Source organism: Macrobrachium rosenbergii, chromosome 40 (genome assembly GCF_040412425.1).
Source record: "Macrobrachium rosenbergii isolate ZJJX-2024 chromosome 40, ASM4041242v1, whole genome shotgun sequence".
In the NCBI taxonomy this organism is placed as follows: domain Eukaryota; kingdom Metazoa; phylum Arthropoda; class Malacostraca; order Decapoda; family Palaemonidae; genus Macrobrachium; species Macrobrachium rosenbergii.
The window spans coordinates 5860250-5879072 of NC_089780.1; the positions used below are offsets into that span (position 1 = coordinate 5860250).

At 40.9% G+C, this 18823-nt stretch overlaps 1 protein-coding gene across 1 annotated transcript; it reads left to right on the plus strand.

Annotated features, from left to right (window-relative positions):
• The first annotated feature begins 798 nt into the window (after positions 1 to 798).
• On the plus strand, positions 799 to 17929 carry wrm1 (wurmchen 1). Its single transcript, XM_067082972.1, has 3 exons — positions 799 to 938; positions 9352 to 9494; positions 14791 to 17929. The coding sequence occupies exons 2-3, from the start codon at positions 9366 to 9368 to the stop codon at positions 14917 to 14919; spliced, it is 258 nt and encodes an 85-aa protein (XP_066939073.1). The 5' UTR covers positions 799 to 938; positions 9352 to 9365; the 3' UTR covers positions 14920 to 17929.
• Positions 17930 to 18823: the final 894 nt, after the last annotated feature.

Sequence of the window (18823 nt, forward strand, 5' to 3'; positions counted from 1 at the left end):
CGTGACGTCTCCATCAGCTTCTTTTTCTGTGTTGGTTGTCAATAATGATTCCTATTTCCATAAATGCATGTATTCATATATATGTGTGTATATAAATAAATAAATATATACATATATATAATGTATATATATATAAAAAAATTCATAATCATGCACATATGTGTCCATGACATTTGAGACAATAAAAAATAAATAAATGTTATGCCAACAAAAGTCTCAACTCCCGTTACCTATCGAGGGACAACACACGGAAAAAATATCAATGGCATCATGCGACAAACGGACAAACAGACATAATTCTACGCTGGACACGAAACAGGTGACCGGAAAGTTTATTAACATACTAAAATATTAAGAGAGGATTGTTGTGAGAGGAATTCCCCGGTAACTCGTTTTCTAACTCGTTGTCATGAATCGCCAACACAATGTGTTTCTTCTCCTCTGTCTTTAGCTGTAGGAGGGTGGGTCTATTTTAGATATAACATTATTTGTATATTCATTGCTTCCATTTCTCAGTCTGTCTACTAAACTTATCCTACATCACAAAATGCCGAAAAAAATCACGTGGCGGAGAAAAAAAATCGTCACGCCCAAATTTTTGTATTCCGCCATTCATCAGGTAGTGATCAAAATAAGCCTTCAGTACATGTGCCACATCAACAATGTTGAATTATGTTTAGTTTAATTCCTGAGCATTCCGATGGTGTTGACTTCATAATTCATTTGTTAGAGTTTATTTATATATACGCTTTCTAAATTTAGTGTGTTGATTAGAAATAATTTCACTTTCAGTGAAGATGTAAATCGAAATTTGGCAGCCGTTTACCTGTGGATGTACTCAGGTGTATAAGTGTCGGTGACGGCGGGTGGAAGGAACGGGCGGCTTCTCGAGGCGCCCCGAGGAATTCAAAATTGTTTTTGTGGAATTTGATTGTCAGGTTTGTACCGAGTTTTCAATGGTGCTCGTGATGTAGAGTGCGGAAAGAGGAAGAAGTGTAGAAATAGTGAAAGGAAGCGTTTGTTTTTTTTTTGTTTATGCGTCAGTGCAGACTGGAAGAAGAAGAACGCAGCTATTGTTTAAGTTTGGGTATGGGGTGTGGTCGTTATCCTGAGTGTACCAGTAGTTCCTTGGATGCTTTTTTTTGCACCACCCTCACTCATTCATTCATTCGTTCGTCATTCATCTCCTGTAGACATTTTACGATGAATAGTAAACAATATCACGTTATAAAATAAAGTTTAAACTACTACTGCACCCTTCTCTGTTAGGCCAAACGGGCGCTGTTTGGCACCAGCCCCTTAGGGATGAACGTAGAACGTATAACATTGACGGTGAATACCACAAACGTCAACATAAAGAAAAACATGGACAAAAGACTGTAAATATTCCGGTCGGCGGCTGGCGGGACTTTATAGTTTATAGAACGACGGGAATACCCAATTAGTGTTACTAGGGAGGCTCAGGGACAATCAAAGCCCCCCCCCCACTCCCAGGCCAGGGCACGGCGTCTTAAATATCATTCGTAGGGGGATTCAGGGGCAGTCAAAGCACCCCCCCCCCAGCAGGTCAGGCACAGTGCCCTAAGTAGCATTACCAGGGGGACTCTGGGACGGTCAAAGCCTCCCCTGGCCAGGTTAGGGCACGAAGCCCTAAGTAGCGTTACTAGGGGGCCTCAGGGGCAGTCAAAGCCTCCCCTGGCCAGGTTAGGGCACGAAGCCCTAAGTAGCGTTACTAGGGGGCCTCAGGGGCAGTCAAAGCCCCCCCCCAGCAGGTCAGAGCACAGCGCCCTAAGTCAGGTCAGGAAGGGAAGGTCTGGTTTGGTCAGGACATGCCATTCTAGGAAAGGTCAGGTTTGTTATCGTCTGGAACCACCTTCCTAACCTCACTTAGGGTACCTTGCCCCGACCTGGCCAGGAGGTGCCTCCCCCCCAACCCCCAAGTAACTAAACATCGGAAAGGCCTGATCCCGTCATTCTGCAAACTAGCCAACAATGACACATCAATGCTTTGAAGTGTCAATGTGTAGAGGAAGGAGGAGGCTTCATTTCAGTGAATCCTTTCATATCTTGGAAGAAGTTTGACTTGAGTAGCCTACTTGGGCCTGAAGTTATTCCTTTGTAGCCCACGAGGTGTATAGCCCAAGGGTCTCTGTGCTACTAGTGCATTTTGACTGTAATCCATAATCGCATTCCAGATTTGGCAAAATCATTTTTCGTTGTGTGTTCATGTGCTTTGGACGTTTCTGAGGTTCATTTATTTGGAAAAGAGGTTGTAGACCTTACACAGTGCATTGTAGGCATTACTTAAGTCTCTTCGTAGCGTCCCTTTGCCCCCCTACCTGCAACCAGTTTCATTTCTCTTTTCTATACCTCCTTTCATATTCTCTCTCTTCCATCTTACCTTCCCTAACCCTCTCCTGACCGTTGATTCATAGTGCAACTGCGAGATTTCCCTCCTGTTCTGCCTTTCAAACTTTTTTTTACAGTCAATTTCGATTTCAGCACTGAAGCTCCTCGTAGGTCCCAGCTCTAGGCCTTTTGCCTAAATTCTGCATTCTATTCTAAACCTTGCCTTAATCACAATTAAAATTTGCAGAAGCATCATGGAGATGTTAGAATAGCCTCCCCCGTCCATCCTTGTATTTCACTTTTGTCATTCCACTCTTCCTAAAGGATGGAAGAGATTTCCAGTATCCTGCAAACCAGGGCTAGCCCATTCATTTGCTATCACAACATTCAGAATGTGCTCAAACAAGATCATGATTTTTTCAACTGAAGAATATGATTACGGTTTACAGTAGAAATTGACTGAATGAACAGATATCCAATAAAGCTGCCCTTGCAGAAGTAGGCTATAAGGGGAATGTTAGAATACATCCATGTCATTTCACTCACCATGTATTTTCCTCCATCCAAAAGCCCTGGTTTCCCACAGCAGTCTCACATAATTGTAGGATATAAAGGTTCTAGCAACTTTAACCCCAAAATATCACTGAAATAAAAGTAATTAACATTTTAAACATTATGGAGAAAATTCAAAATCAGCTGAAATAATCTAAGGAACAAGAATGACCTGTCTCTACGATATGAACCTTGATAATGAGTTGAAGCGAGTTTTTTTTGAGTAATGACTGAATTTGAAAATCCCACTTAATTGGTGAAACTTGAAAGAACTAAACAGGTTTCAGCATTATTCACATACCCACTTTTCCTGATGAAATTAAAAGATGCTCCAAATGCACTAGCCATCCTTACCTACAGTGTACTGGGAAAAAAAAAATCTGGATCTCCACTCGCATGACCGTCAAAGCATAAGGAACTTAGAAAAAGTCTGGTAGAATGCAGAATGATGGGTCAGGCTATCTATTCCTCTACAAATACAAACCATTCTTTGCATGGGGATTTAGCTTCGAGCATGAGTTGGAAGTGGCTGTTCAGACTTATTGACAAGGTAGTTAACTGTCGACAGGTGGGAAGCCCTGCCCACCTGGTGGTCTGCATTTTACTTTACTTTCAGCCACCATCAATTGCAGATGTCTTACCCGACTCTCAGCACAAACCTTTGCTGTTCATGCTTAAAATACACTTTGTTCCAACACAGATATAAACTTTGTTCTTTACACGGGATTTAGCCGTTTGAACTTAACGACAACATGGAGGGGGATAGCCTACCCTGCCCACCTGTTGGTCTACACTCCACTTTTCTTTTGGCTGCTTTCATAATCAGACATCTCACCTTCAACTCTTGTTCGTTCTGACTTTCACTGGTTTTCTTACAGTAAACTTGACTTTTCACTTGAGTATGCCCTGCATTTTGTATGATTTGTGGTTTGTAGGTCTAGCTGCTCATGCAAGACACTTCCTCTGCCTCTAGCTCACCAGGAGAAATACTACATTCCGTCAGAGAGCTCACTGCTGACTGAACAGGTTGACCAGGACCTGACTTCTCTGTGTCTTGGTCTGTCACTTGAGCGCCATCGTGCAGAGGGAATCTCTTTCGCAAATGGAGGCAGTGGCACTGGAATCAACTGCCGTGGCAGCGTTCCAGACAGTCTCTTGGATTGATCTGTGGTTACTGTTGGTGGCCAAGATCGCATCCTCTCCTTTGGGTTCCGGTACACCCAAGGATGACACCACTTTTTGAAGACTGATGTCTGAAGTTAGTGCCATCATTTACCAAGCCCAGCAGATGTCAAACCTGTGGCGAACCTGGTTCTAAAGAGGCGAGACACAGTGGTGTCTCAAGTCTCCAGGTTCGTCAAGTCCGAGTTGTCATTGGCATTTAGGAACAGACCAGTACTGGGTTCTACCTCCCTCCCTGCTAGAGGTAGAGGCCACGGTGGACAGGCTATGTGTCGAGAACAATGACAGGCATGTTCACCAAGCAGTGACAAAGACCTCTGGATCTTTGTGTGGCACTGCAGTCCAACCCTCAGGTCAGGCTGGCCTTTCCTCTTCGGGTCAGAGGAAGTTCCAGATTTCTTGGTCCCTCATAGATGTACTCAGTCGCAACCTTTTCAACCCCTTCATGTGTTAAGAAGGGGGGCAAAGGCGTGAAGAAGGGTGATGTTCCTCCCCATATGCTGCCGATGGTTGGGGGTTGCCTTTCATGCCATTGGGCAATGTGGCAGCAATACGGAGTGGAGACCTGGTTAGTAGATGTCCTTCGAGTAGGATATCTACTAGCCTTTTGAGTCTCCACCACCCTAACTGGTCTGCTTCCAGATATACATTTCTGGCTCGCAGAAGGACCTTGTCTTATGGGAAGAGGTGAATGCGAAGCTCAAGAAAGGCGCAGTAGAAGTCTTGAAAGATCGGTCTCTGGAGTTTTACAGCTGTCTGTTCCTGGTGGAGAAGGCAACAGGTGGCTGGAGACAGTCATCAACCTCCTTTCCCTGAACCAGCTTGTTCCCCAGACCTGGTACAAGATGTAAGCGGCACGTTCTGTATTCAGTTCCTTCAGAGGGTGACTTCATGCTTTTGATGGACTTCAAGGATGCATATTTCCAAATACTCATCCATCAGTTTTCTTGCAAGTACCTCTGCTTTACCCTCGGGGAGATGGTGTTCCAATTCAGGGCTCTTTGTTTCAGGCTTCTCAGCCACTCCCCAAGTGTTCACTCATGTGCTCACATTAGTCTTGGCTTGGGCCCATTCGCACAAGATATGTCTGTTGAGGTACCTGGACAATTGGCTAGTCTTGGCGCGCTCCTTGCATAGTTGCTTCAAGACAGGAATCATCTTCTTAAATTTTGTCATGATCTGGGAGTGGTGATCAGTTTTGGGAAGTCAGATGTCACCCAAGCAGAGGGTATAGTATCTGGTCATGGTGATAGTGAGAGTCCTCCCTGTGGACTCGTGTATCAGCAGGTTTAGAGAGGCAGCACAGAAGTTCCTGTCGTGACAGGAACAACCTGCTCAGCATTGGCAAGTTGTTCTGGGTCACCTGTCATCCTTGGAGACGCTGGTTCCTCATGGATGGTTTCACCTTCGCTCTCTTCAGTGGAGGATGAAGGAGTTTTGGTCCCTGGCGAAGGAGCTTCCTTTCTTTCCAGTTCCTCTGTTGGAGGAGGTAAGGAACCTCTTAATAGGATTGCTTCTAGGCATTCCCCCTCCCAAGATACTTCTGTTTTTGGATACATCAACGGGGGGATAGGGCGTACACCTGGATGGGTTGCCAGTGTCAGTCGTGTGGGACCAGAATGACAGGCACCTCCACACCGATGTCTTAAAACTCAAGGTAGCATTTTTAGCCCTTCAAGAGCTTCAGGACCAAATGATGGGGCACTCCACATTGTTGATGAGCAACAACACCGCATTAGTGGCATACGTCAGCAAACAGGGAGGGCTAGTTTCCTTTCAGCTACATGAGTTGGTGGTGCAAGTGAACGAGTGGGCAGTAGTGCACTCGATAGAGTTGTCACCCAGGTACATTTTTTGGGTCCTTGAACGTAGTGGCAAACAAGCTTAGTCGCCAGAGTCAGGTGATAGGGACAGAGTGGTCCCTACCCCAAGACATTACAGGGAAGTTATTTGATCTTTGGGGCCTTCTGATGATAGATCTTTTTGCAACCTGGTATTACAGGACGTAATTATACCGGACCCATGGGCAGTGATGGAAGACGAGTTCCAGCACCCTTGGTATGATCTAGAAACATATATCTTCCTCCATTTGTCTGATTTGTCAGGTGATCAACAGGGTCATGATCATCCCCGAAACTCAAGTTGATTCTGGTGGCTCCCAAGTGGCCACATGCCGAGTGGTATCCGGACCTGCTAGCACTGTTATCCGAGGTAACGAGAGATTAGCACAACCTGCTGTTCCAGCCACCAGGTAGTGGAAGGGCTGGCACTTCTTGCCTGGAGATTATTCAGTGTCTCCTGTGAGTGAGAGGCTTTTCTCGCCACACAGTAAAGGAGATGTCTGGATACCTGCAGAAATCCTCAGCAGCTGTGTACCAGGGGAAAAGGGCCATCTTCTCTAGTTAGTGTCGTCGAAGGGATACCTCTGCAGTCAGAGCTACACTTCAGCAGGTAGCAGATTTTCTTGTCTTATCTTCGTTGAGAGAAGCTTCTCTCAGTTGCGGCCGTCAAGGTTATAAAGCTGCCTTTGGTCAGGTCCTCCAATTGAAGGGTGTAGATCTCTTGTCTTCATGGGAGATCACAGTGCTTCTGAGAAGCTTCAAACAATCTTGCCCACCCAGGGAACTCATGCCCCCTGAGTGAGACTCTCATCTCATTTCAAGGAGCTTCAGTAGTGTGCTGTATAAGCCGTTGAGGGTCATCAGACAGGGATCTGACTGTTGTGACTGTTTTCCTGCTTGCTCTGGCATCGGTGAAGAGAGTAGGCAAGCTTCATGGCTTCCTTCAGTGTTAAGCACGCGAGGGGATAGGGGTCTCTCACATTCTAGAAGAACCTGTCAGTACAACGGGTATTATGGGGGGGGAGGGATGTGGTCTGTGGTCATGCCAGACCATATTTATGTTTTACTACTTTTAGGATGTTATCCACAAGTCCTTGGGTCCTTTGGTGGCTGCTCAATAAGTTGTGTAGCTCATCCAGCTCCCTTAATGGGACACGTAGCATCTCGTCTAAGGTGATTGGTAAGCGAGAGAGAATGTGTGTGAGTAACTGGTGTCCTCCCTTTCCTCTTTTACCATTCTCTCTCATAGGGCATAGAGGCAGATAGCGATTTGTCACGCACTGAACTGGCTAGTCATGCAGGTGAGTTTATATGATGGGAGCACCCTGCCTTTTATCTTTTATAGAATGTTAGATGCATGTTCCCCTCCCCTCTCTCTAGACAAGAGGGGAGAGGTTTTGACAGTACAGGCAGCCCTCAGTTATCAGCGGGGGTTCCGTTCTGGGGGTGTGGTGATAACTGGAAATCGGCGATTTTTGGGCTTGTCGGCGCAGGAAAGTGCCGATTTTCGGTTATCAGCGCCTCTGTTAGGTATGTATTGGCACCAATACCCAATTATCTGCGCCGATAAGCAGAAAGCTGCGGTTTTTGGTGCCGAAAATTGCCGATTTTCGTCGCTAGACAAGCCCCATAAAACCGGATCGCCATTAACCGAGCCCACCGTTAACCGGGGACTGTCTGTACAACAAATCTTTTGGTTTTGATTAGCAGTTTTATTGTGTCTGACACCATGAGTTCATCCGAGCCTTTATTGAAGTGATGATGCACTCATTACTTCATGCCCAGATCTGTAGCAGCAATAACATCCCAGATGTTTAACAAGCTAGAGGTATGGGATTCCTTCCTCATCTCTTCAAGACTAGGAAGGTATTACTGGGTGGGAAGAACCACTAGTCGCTTCAGAGATTTACCCAGACTCCACCCTCCAAAGGGTAAGTCTCCTGTGTAAAGACCGAAGGTTTGTATTTGTGTGGGAACAAATAGCAAATTTTAAAGTACATAATTTGTGTGTTTTCCTAACATACAAACCTGAAGTTTTATTGAGTTTTTCATAAAAAAAACCTCCAAATTTTGATTATTTTCCCGTTTTGGAGCCAAATTTCTTCCGTCAGATTGGCGTACTACACTTCGTAACCCCGGAACATGCGTCGTAAACCAGGAAATAATTTCTGATGAATATATTTGAAAAGCTTTGTAGCCTCGGAACATTGTAAGCCGGACCCGTCGTAAACCGGGGACTGCCTGTAGTCCGGAGGTCTAGCAGCAGCAGCATCCCATATGTGCAGCAAGCTGGAGGTGTAGGGTCATCCTCTGTACACAGTATTCCTGAATGGACCAAGGAGATGACATTCCCAGATCTGGCAAACTTAACATCTGTTCAGAGTACCAGGCTAACTCTCACCAATGGGTAAGTCTCCGGAGTGTAAAGAACATAGATTTTCATTTGAGTAGGAGAAATATTAAAATTTTTTAAGTAATTTTAATTTGAACTAACATGCAAAACTGAAGTTCTTTATATACATGGTCCCTCTCAAATCCTGGGCTGGAAGGCAAAGTGGAGTGCAAACCGATGGATGGGCAGGGGTTTCACCACCTGTCAGTTGTTGATGACCTCTTCAGTAAGTTTGAATGGCTGTTTCCAGCTGGCGCTTGAAGCAGAATCCCTAGGTGTTAACCTCGGCTTTGTAGTTTAGGACAGAATCAAAGTACTTTTAAATATTTTATTTATTTGTAAATGGAAAATTATTTTTTTGTTTTCAGATGTAAGGTGAAATCGTATCGTTCCATGTCCATATTCTCTTTCTTCCATCTTACTTTCTGCCCTCTTCTAAGAATTGTTTCATAGTGCAACTGCTTTGAGGTTTTTCTCCTGTTACACCTTTCAAATCTTTCTACAATCAATTCCCCTTTCAGTGCAGAAGGACCTCGTAGGTCCCAGCACTTGGCCTTTGGCCTAAATTTTGTATTCCGTTGCATTTGTATCTTTTCTCTTAATGAACTAAGTAAACCCCTGTATTAGCAGGGGATGCATACCCCACCCCCCCTGCGAATAGTTAAAATCTGCAAATACTTAAAACCCCTCTAAAAACGCTTAGAACTGCCTATTTTAATAGCTCAGACACAAAAAAAATCTCTAAAAATGCTTATACCTAAGTATTTTAATAGATTTATCACAAAAAGTGCATTAAGCCATGAAAATGAGTGAAAATACAATAATTAGTAAATATTTCTTAGTGAAAGACAGTGCGAATGGGTGAATACTGTGTATATACGTTCCAGAGAAATCACGAATCGTGAAACTGCAAATACAGGTTGTTTACTGTACTTTATGGCCCAATGTATCTTCCACGTTGTTTTTGCTAAAATTTCTCTAGAGATATGAGGAGGGGGAAATGCATTAATGGAATTTCTTTTTCATGTTTTTCAGTATGGTTATTCAAGATGCTGGTGGCCAACAATTCTTTAGCTGCAGTTAACAAGTACTATGGTATTAAGCCAGAACCCAGTGACTACACTACTTTTTATGTTGGGATCACAATCTGCACCATAATAGGCATTGTTTTGATTATGGTAAGTCTTGTAACATTTTTGTTCAAATTTTCAGCAGTAGTCATAGTTACACATAATTTGGTATCCAAAATGATGGATTATTATTTATAAATGGTGATTTAGTAGCTGAAAGTAAGTGACTGGAAAATGAACTGCATAGTAAGACTTGGAAGAATACAGGCAGTGTTTGGTTGTCAGAGGGGTTCTGTTCCAATGGGGTGATGATAAGCGAAAATCACCAATAATCGGAAATCAGCAATTTTCGGCACTTATCGGCGCCAATAACCGGATATCGGCGCCTCTGGTAGGTATGTATCAGCACCAGTACCCGATTATTGGCGCTGATAAGTGGAAATTGGCGCATATCAACGCTGAAAATTGCCGCTTTTCGTCACTAAAACGGATCGCCAATAATCGGGGACTGCCTGTACAGTTTGACAAGACGTATCACAGTTTCTCATATAAATGAACTTGGTGATTGTTCCTATGAAGAAACCGAAGCCTTTTTATATGGGAGTATATAACAAGGTAACTAACTGGTGGTTAAAGGGGTGAATGGTGGAGTACCCCTCTCTGACCTACTGTCACTAGTTTCACTTTTTCTTTGGCCACCACCTCCAGTTGCCAACCCCTTGACGAGGTCGGGGGTTTAGGGATCCAGTGCAGGGAGTGTATTCCATTTTGACGCCTACTCTCTCTGCTGTGGATTCAACTGAACATTGGGACCTATAAATCTTATACTCCTCCTTCCCCTCTGTAACTTGAAGGAGGGTGGAGTTGGGCGGCATGCCATCCCATCTGTAGAACTAGAGTACTGTACCCGACGTGGAAGAGCAAAGTGAAATTTTTATGCTAAACCATGCCCCCAGTGCTGGATCTGATCTCGACGGACGGACGACCTCTATGGCACTGAAGGTATAGTGTATTGTATATCCAGGCAAGGATCCCAAGGCAGTTACCACTGTGGGCACAGTAGTGGGCCTCCCTGGTGAAAGAGACCTCGTCCTGGATGTATCTGCTATTATTCGCTCAGTGAATATAAATCCTAAACTCCCTACGACATCTGGCATGGCAAAGGAAAGTTAGAGCATTGTGACTACACTGGAACCCTAGTTCCAGCACAGAGTAAAGGGAAATTGACCTTGAATGTGTGTGAAATAGGACCAGGAATATTTGAAACATCTTATGATAAGTATTTGATCTTTAATCTGGAAGATTCTAATTGTGACATTTTTAATGTGTACTGAGAATTGTGAAATGTTGTTGCCGATAGCCTAAGTTAGCTGAAGGCCAAGGAAAACTGACCATCGACTCAACCTTGGCAAAAGAAAGTGAAAAATTAAAAACCTTTCTGCATCTTGGAGGAATTAAAGTAGACTGTGCAGTACATGCTTTTTGGAATCATTTCAAGGGAATGATATTTGCACCCCAACTGATAACATACTCAGAAGAGAAACTTGTAGAAAAATTAAAAGATCAAGGTGTGATTAGAATTGAATGAAGATCATTGGAGCCTTAGTTAAACTTCCAAATTTAAATTTTACAAATAATTCAACTCACTTGCCTAATGTGATCAGAGCAGCATAGTTTTGTTTTAAGGTTAAGAAGTACTGGTGTATCCCAAAACCAAGATGTTTTTATTATCAAGAATATGGACATGTGATAGGGTCTTGTAGGCAGAAGCTACAAGGCAAGCCTGCCACTTGTGTTAAATGTAATGAACCAGAGCGTGATGTATGTTATGAGGAAGCAAAATGTATACATTGGGGAGACAATCATCCACCTTCTTCACAGAATTGTGATGTGTACATCATGGAAAAGGAGATACAGACCCTAAGGGTAACGCAACGTATAACATTTATAGAGACTAAACAAAAGCTTTTAAGCCAGTATATTAGACCAGGAAGATAATTTTCTACCATTGTGGCTAACCGAAGGAGGAATGTAAATGCCGCCAGATGCGCTTCCTTTGGTTTTGTAAAAGGAAGATCAGTGGTGGCCTGTACTCTTAGCCCTCTGGAGGCCATGCCAGTAATTTCTGGCACTCCTGCCTCTCCAGAGGCAGTGCCAGATGTACCTGGCACCCCTGCCTCTCTGGAGGCTACACCAGCTATCCCTGGTGTGTCTGCCTCTTGGAAGGCTGCACTCGAGCTTCTACGGAGGTCACATTAGCGGTATCTGGTGCTTGTGTCTCACTGGAGCCTGCACCAGCAGTAACCGGTTCTCCTGATGCTTCAGAGGGTGCATCAGTTGAGCATAAAAATTTTATCTCTCTTCAGACAGTGCCAGCTTTGTCTGGTGCTCCTGAACTTGAAATTCCTATAGCAGACACTATCAAGGGTTCCCAGTGCCCGTGATACTGGGGAGGCTGTGCCGTCTGTGGCAGATACCTCTTCCATGGAAGCAGCACCTATATAAGTGCAGTATGATATAAAATCAATACAGTACTGTATGTTTTTTCTTCCCAAAACATAATTTACTGTACATAAAGAACTGTTCTGTATGTACAGAATAGGCACACAAAACAAAATTTTAACTTATGGGTGGCAAAGGGTAGCACGCTGAACACGGTTTTAATATGTGATCCCGTTTGTTTGTATCTCTGAATGTTTGTAAGTTGAATGTTCATAAACAGGGTGGTGCCTGTACTAGCTTCAAAGCATCAACATATTAAACTTTGTTTCTTCAAGACTAGAATTATTATTACTACTATTTCCTTTATTTAGAATGATTTGTAATTTAAGCACTACAGTTTCATACTCTCTTTTGCCCTTTCTTCGCCTCTAAGTTGGAGAGCTGTATATTCAAGTTCTTTAATTTGGTTTTCTCTTTCAAAGTTTCTAACTGGCCCTCACCACTACTAGCAGGACTTTAATCTACCTTCTTGTTCCTCTTTTACTTCAGACTTAGTCTCCTCTAGCCTCCTGTTGTTCTGACATGTTTACAAACCTACACTTTCATATGTGGGGTAGTCTGCACTTACCTCACTCCGGATGTTATTGAAACATCTCTGAAAAACCAAATCCTAAAGCTATACCTGGGTCATGTGGTGTGACCTGGATTGACATGCCTTCTTCTGTTGTGTTCACAGCCATGCTAGTGTTTGCGTGTTTACCAAGCTGTCTTGTATTTGCTCATACTGCTCTCGGTTCTTTGTGATTGGGAATACATACTCATCATGCCTGGTGATTGTCAGGACGTTTTTGCTGCACTTAGTGTTTCACCTTCACATCTATAGAATTATATTGTTTCTGTGTGGTGTGGGTTAGGTTTTTGTCCCTTGGTGCAGCACAACGTGGCATATTAGAATGTGACTCGTGCATCTTCCTCTCGGGGCGAAGAGAACAGTGTGTGGAATAAGTTTTTTTTTAGGTTGGATTCAGTCCTGGCCCATATAGCCTCAGTAAGGTAGTGGGGAGTTTTTTGTTTTTTTTTGACTGGGGGAGAGATTATTCCCAGGATCAGAATAGTGAATTTTGTACCCATGTATCGTATGTTTGTGTTTTCTTGACATAACTAGTGTTTGTGTGTTATCTCTCTCTTCCTGCGGTGATGGAAGAATATGGGAAGTCTGTAGTGCTTCATTGTACAGCAAGGATAAGCTTTGCAGTAAATTCATGTCACCAATAGATGTAGACCCCCATTCAATTTGTATCTTGTGCAGGGGTCGGGAATATTCCTGCAAGGCGCCTTGTGGAGTGCGCAGCCTGGCCGTTGCTTCATTGGGGAAAATACAAAAGAAGGTGGAAGAAGCAGCCCACCCCCTTCTCTAGAGAACCTTCTCCATTCCTCCCCCTTTCCCCACTGTCAGTGCCACTGCAAACTCCTTCACAAAAAAAAAAAAAACTATAATTTTAATGCTTAATGTACAGGCATCATCATATGATGATCTATAAGAGGTTTGAGTGATGGACGGGCTAACTCATATGAGTATTGATATTATGCACCATATGATTTGGATGAATTTAGCGGAAAAGATGTTCATAGCACTTCAGTGGTCCAAAAATGACTTATGGCAATTGTAGAAGCTCAACACAGGACAGAGGTGGATCAGTGTGCCTTGAGACTTGATGGGGAATGTGTTGCCCCTCTCTATTGCATGATGTCTTTTAATGTATTTGCCCATAAATATACCCAGGGATTGCTGTTGGTTTTAGTTCTTATCTTTCATGATAGTATGTCAGCTATAATTGTAATTTTGCAAAGAAATATTAGAAAAAACATGTATACCTCACAAAAAGTTACTGCATCTCCCTATCTAAGTAAATCTCGTAAATATTTTACAGCTAATATACTCAGAATTTGTTATTGATTTTATTTCTTATCTGTTATAATATTGTGTGAGCTGTCATTATAATTTTACAAAATAAAATAAAATAAATGATTAGAAAAAACATGTATAACTTGGTAAAATTAGCATATTTTTAAGAGTGTCCTGTAAAAGAGGGCCCACACAGGGTTGTAAATAGTCACTTTCAGCTTTCCGTGGAAGGTAGGGAAAATTTTTTATAATCTTTTTTTCTTACACAAAGTGTATTTGCATATCTTCCCCTTTCCATTGATGTGTTTTTTTTTCTTAAATTGTCCAGCCTTCAAGTTTGCCTGGTCTGGGAGTGTGTTTAATATATATTTAGCCTGTCCCTTAAGGGTTAAACCATGGAATTACTGAAAGGAATATAAGAAATTTATATATAAAGAAGTAAGCAAAAGCGGAACCAACTTATTCAATGGAAGTGTAAGGACAAAGGGAAAAAAATGAAGACCAAGAAAGGTACAGCTGATTAGCAGAGGTTTTTTTTTATTTTACAAGGGGACATGTGATTTAATCATCATTGATTCCTGAATAGCTGGTTCATGGTTATTGGAGGCTTGCCGAAAAACTGAAAAATCTTGATTTTCAAAAGTGGTCTTCACAGTTTCGAGCGATTTCTCATAGAAAATCTGGGTTTGAGATTTTACTGCTTCTACGGTAGCTCACTCCACGATGAGAATATGTTTACCCACAGAAGCCTCTTGTTCCTAAATGTTTACCTGTACATACACTTAGAGGACATATAAGGGCATAGATGGTTTTTGTAATGAAATAATTAAAAAACTTTTCTACACATATACAAAATAAGTTTGGAACCATGTAAGTCCATTTAATTCCTATCAGTCCACTTAGTATAGATTCCTTATTTAATTACAAAGACCATCTATGCCCTTATATGTCCTGTTTGATGAAGATTCTAGATTCTTAGTAGTTTAGATTTTAAGTGCATTAAATCAGTTTGCCTCATAAAATATTTTTTTTAAGTATTGGTTGTTATCTTTTCAGGTAAACTGGATTTGTAGTTGCTGTCACGAGCACTCCAAGTATTGGAACGATCCAGACACTGGAAACCGATTTGCCTCCCTTATCTTTGTACGTAAAGCCAAGCAGCGACCACTTGATGCCCTTTACTAGTTTGTGTTTTGTGTATGTAGTACAATTTCCCATAAGTGAAATTTAAGACTAGTGGTACAGTTAAAAAAAAAATACTAAATGCAAAACTAGAAGTGCGGCAATTCTCCATCATTGTTCCTCAAGGAATGCTGAGAGAGGAAGAATTGGACAACAGGAGGATACCTGGAAAAGGCTCATAAAAAATTGTGGCCCTGACTAGGGAATAAGCTGAGAACAAGTAGATTTGATTTAGTTGGTACTTTTTCTGATAGCAAGTATGGCTGTCCATGCAGCTTGGCCTCCCTTGGCATGCTTGGCCATGTTTGTCATGGTGATAGCATTCATAATTCTGAAGTACGGAGACCGCCTGTGCAAGGCTCGAACCGTTCCCAAGCCTCAGAACTACGAAATAGAAGACCAGTCTTCTGAAAATACGACTTACATGTATGATGAAAGGGAGAGTGTTGGAGAGTACTTGGAAATACCAGAAATCACTCCAGAGGAAAAAGAAAAGTGCTACCCGGAAGAAAGGCGTGAGAAGTATGAGTATGCCGTTTAGGGGTACTGTACTACCTGTTACTGACACAACATTTGTTGGTCAGTTGAGTTTTTATTTTGCATTTTAAACATTCATTGTTTTACTTACTTGTGGTGTATCAGTCTCTTTGGATGTTTGTTGGATCTCTTTATCTTGATCACTAAGTTACTTAACCTAGAGTATTTTAAGTAGTCAGGACCTATGAAACTGAACCCAGCAATAACTACTATAGTTGATATGAAGGTTCCATGATATTTTAATGCGCTGTATTATATTCCGACCGTACGTATTACGTACTGTGATGTGGGCACATATTCTGGCATTTTCCATCTTGATGCTAAGGTTGCATCAAATCCAGTATTAGTGACAACTGAGGGCATTCACATTCATTTTATAGCGAAGGATTGGCACCTCTGTCTGAGAAGGCAGTAAGAACAATAATTATCAGGTGTACTTCTCAGCTTAATACACATATCAGCTCCCTGAAAGCACAAAAATGCCTGTTTACAATAGCAAAGGATTTGGCCTGTGTAACAGTAAGACAAGATGCTAGAGAAATTGACTGCGTAGTGATGCTGTCGATGAATGTAGTGTAGTATTATTGCTTGTTCTTATTAAGAAGGTGGGTCTTTCGTGAAGTAAATGCATTGATGTGGGTTCCTTACTTTGTTACAAAAGGTTTGTAAGATGTTTTGTGAATTTACATTGTACTACTAATTGATATTGTAACTTTTTTAAATATAGATTTTTTCTGATTGCTCTCAGTTTATGTTGAGAGGCAGCACAACTGATTACTCCAGAACCGTCCATTTTATTCTGTCCATTTAGGGTAAGTCTTATTTTGTAGGGTTAAAAATAGTTTGATACATGATTGTTTAAAATATAGAATTTCTATATCTATATGAGGATCTGGATAAACTCAATGTAAATATGCAAAAGAAATTGGTCTTTATCATAATTAAACAGAAGATATTGGCCTTTTATCATGCATCATGTGATATTTCAGCATGACTGCAGTCATTTTTAGGGAACTTGCTGTGAAAATTTGTTTTACTATCAAGCCTGAGAAGATAAAAGTACAAGAAACAAAATTTAAGTTTGTTTTGGGATTTTATTTCCAGATGTTTGGTAGACATTTAAGTGTAGATGTATTATAAATAATCATGATGCTAAAAAAGGTACATTAAATCTGTAATTTTTTTTTATTTAAACATATTTAAAGGCACAGTTTTTGTTAATTTTAAGCTTTGCAGGACTGGAGACATTCAGCAGCATTTAAAGATGGAATATTTTGTAGTTACCTAATTTAAGATTTCCCTAAATATTGTACAACTCTCAATTCAGTACGTGGTATATATTTTACTATAATGTTAATGCAAGTATAGCACAGTATTAAATTTTAATGTGATAATTGAGCATTCGATACAACCTTTGTAATCTTAAGCACTGAATTTAAAAACACAAATTATGTAAGATTGATGGTGAACCTTCAAATGTGTTTACCCAAATGTGTGTTGCTCTTCCATAGACCAAGAAACTGTCATAGCCTGTTGTACTTCCTCAAAGGTCACAATGTAATTTGCTGTGTTAAGGTGTTCGCACCTCTTGTAATCTTGCAGTTGATGATTTGTATCTTTGCATATTGGAGAAGAAAGACGTTCAGATGCCTTCCCGTAATTGACAGTAATACAGATATAATCAGCACAGCGTTGGTATGATGATCTCAAAATAGTAGTCTTTATAACGTATTCTTTTAACAAAATTTTCCTTCAATTATCTGAATAGGATTAAACAATTTTCAGTCGTGGAAATAGGCCTGAACTATAGCATATAGAATAATTGCTCCAGCCCTCTTTTTGGAAAGCTAAAAAGTACCTTTGAAGCATAATGTTTTAGATGATTAAATGTCCACTGTACAAAATGGATTGCATAATTTGTTAATTGGCTAAACCCTTCATAAGTACTGCTCTTGAAGAAAGACACGTTTGCAACAGGAATGATACAGCCTGTGTGGTAGCATGGAAATTATATGGGTACAGACTACACAGTATCACAAGTTACTGACAAAATGGTTTGTGTAACAGTACCTTTAGTAATACTATAGTCTAGTTTACATAGTAGTAATTTGTATAGGGGACTTCAACAGCTTCAAAAATTGACAGTACTGTATTTGAAAAATTTGAAGTTTGATTACAGTATGTAGGGGTAATTGCTAATAAAAGATTTGGGCAACTTGGAACCATATTTGTACAATACTGTTTTTTAATTCAATATTGGTATTTTGATGTGATTCAGAATGGAATTCCAGCTTTGGTTGTTTGATGGAATTGTCATTTCAAAGTTTTCAGGTCTTCACTCGCAGGAGAATCCTGCCTGTTTTGGAATCTCGAATTAATCCGTCCTTTCTGAAAGTGCAAATGTCATTTCCATATTTTTTGAACCATTTGGAGAACAAAGTTGTATATTTTCAACTAATAAAGGGTATATATTTTGTAAGGTCTTTTTTTTTAAATGTAAGTGTTGTTTTATTTAAATAAGAATAAATCATTTCATTATACTACATTTTAAATTTGTGAAAGTGAGACATTAAAGGAATTTAAATGCAACATTGATGCATTATGTGACCCTCATATTTCACTAAAGAAGAACTTGACCAAATATTCCCATGAAAGAATGAACAAGAAGAATCCCAAAGTGAAAAACAGGAAAAATAAAAAATGTGATAATATTACCACTGTAAATTTATAAGCTGCAATGTCCTGCACTTTATTTGTTCATACACGAAACAAACCTGGGGTCTTAACATTAGGGTAAATCATCTAGCACTGGCTGGAACCAGTAAAAAATTCAATAGACTTCTATGCACAGGGAACTGGTGGCATTTGTCCTTTGTCATGAGTTAGGTGGAACAACCGGCCGAAGCTGCAGCCAAGCGTTTTATTGTCAAACACCATGTTTATATGGAAGAATGATTAAGAAGAATCACAAAGTGGATAATGGGAAAAATAAAAAAACATGGTGTGACAATAAATGGTTTGGCTGCTGGTACCTAAGCCTTACTCAGCTCAAACGCAAGTTAATCTTCAATAAACAAAATCTTATAGCAATGTTGCAAAACATATAAAACTGATTAGTCCCAAAATGAAGTGCAGAACGTTGCAACTTGTAAATATACATACACTTTCTGAGTACAGCCTAAAACACAAATAAAAGGGAAGAGCCATACATGTTGAGTGGATGGTCCTGTCAATCTATGTTGTAAACAAACAAATATGATGGCAAGCAATGACAAAAGTATGAAAGTACACATAATTGTATGAAAATCTCAGTACATGTTAAAATGGCCGCCCCTCTAGATGAAAAGACCACTATTATTAAAAGGTTATG

Coding starts and splice junctions, on each gene's coding strand:
- wrm1 (XM_067082972.1), top strand. CDS start 9,366: ATGCTGGTGGCCAACAATTCTTTAGCTGCAGTTAACAAGTACTATGGT. Junction 9,495..14,790: donor TAGGCATTGTTTTGATTATG/GTAAGTCTTGTA, acceptor TTATCTTTTCAG/GTAAACTGGATTTGTAGTTG.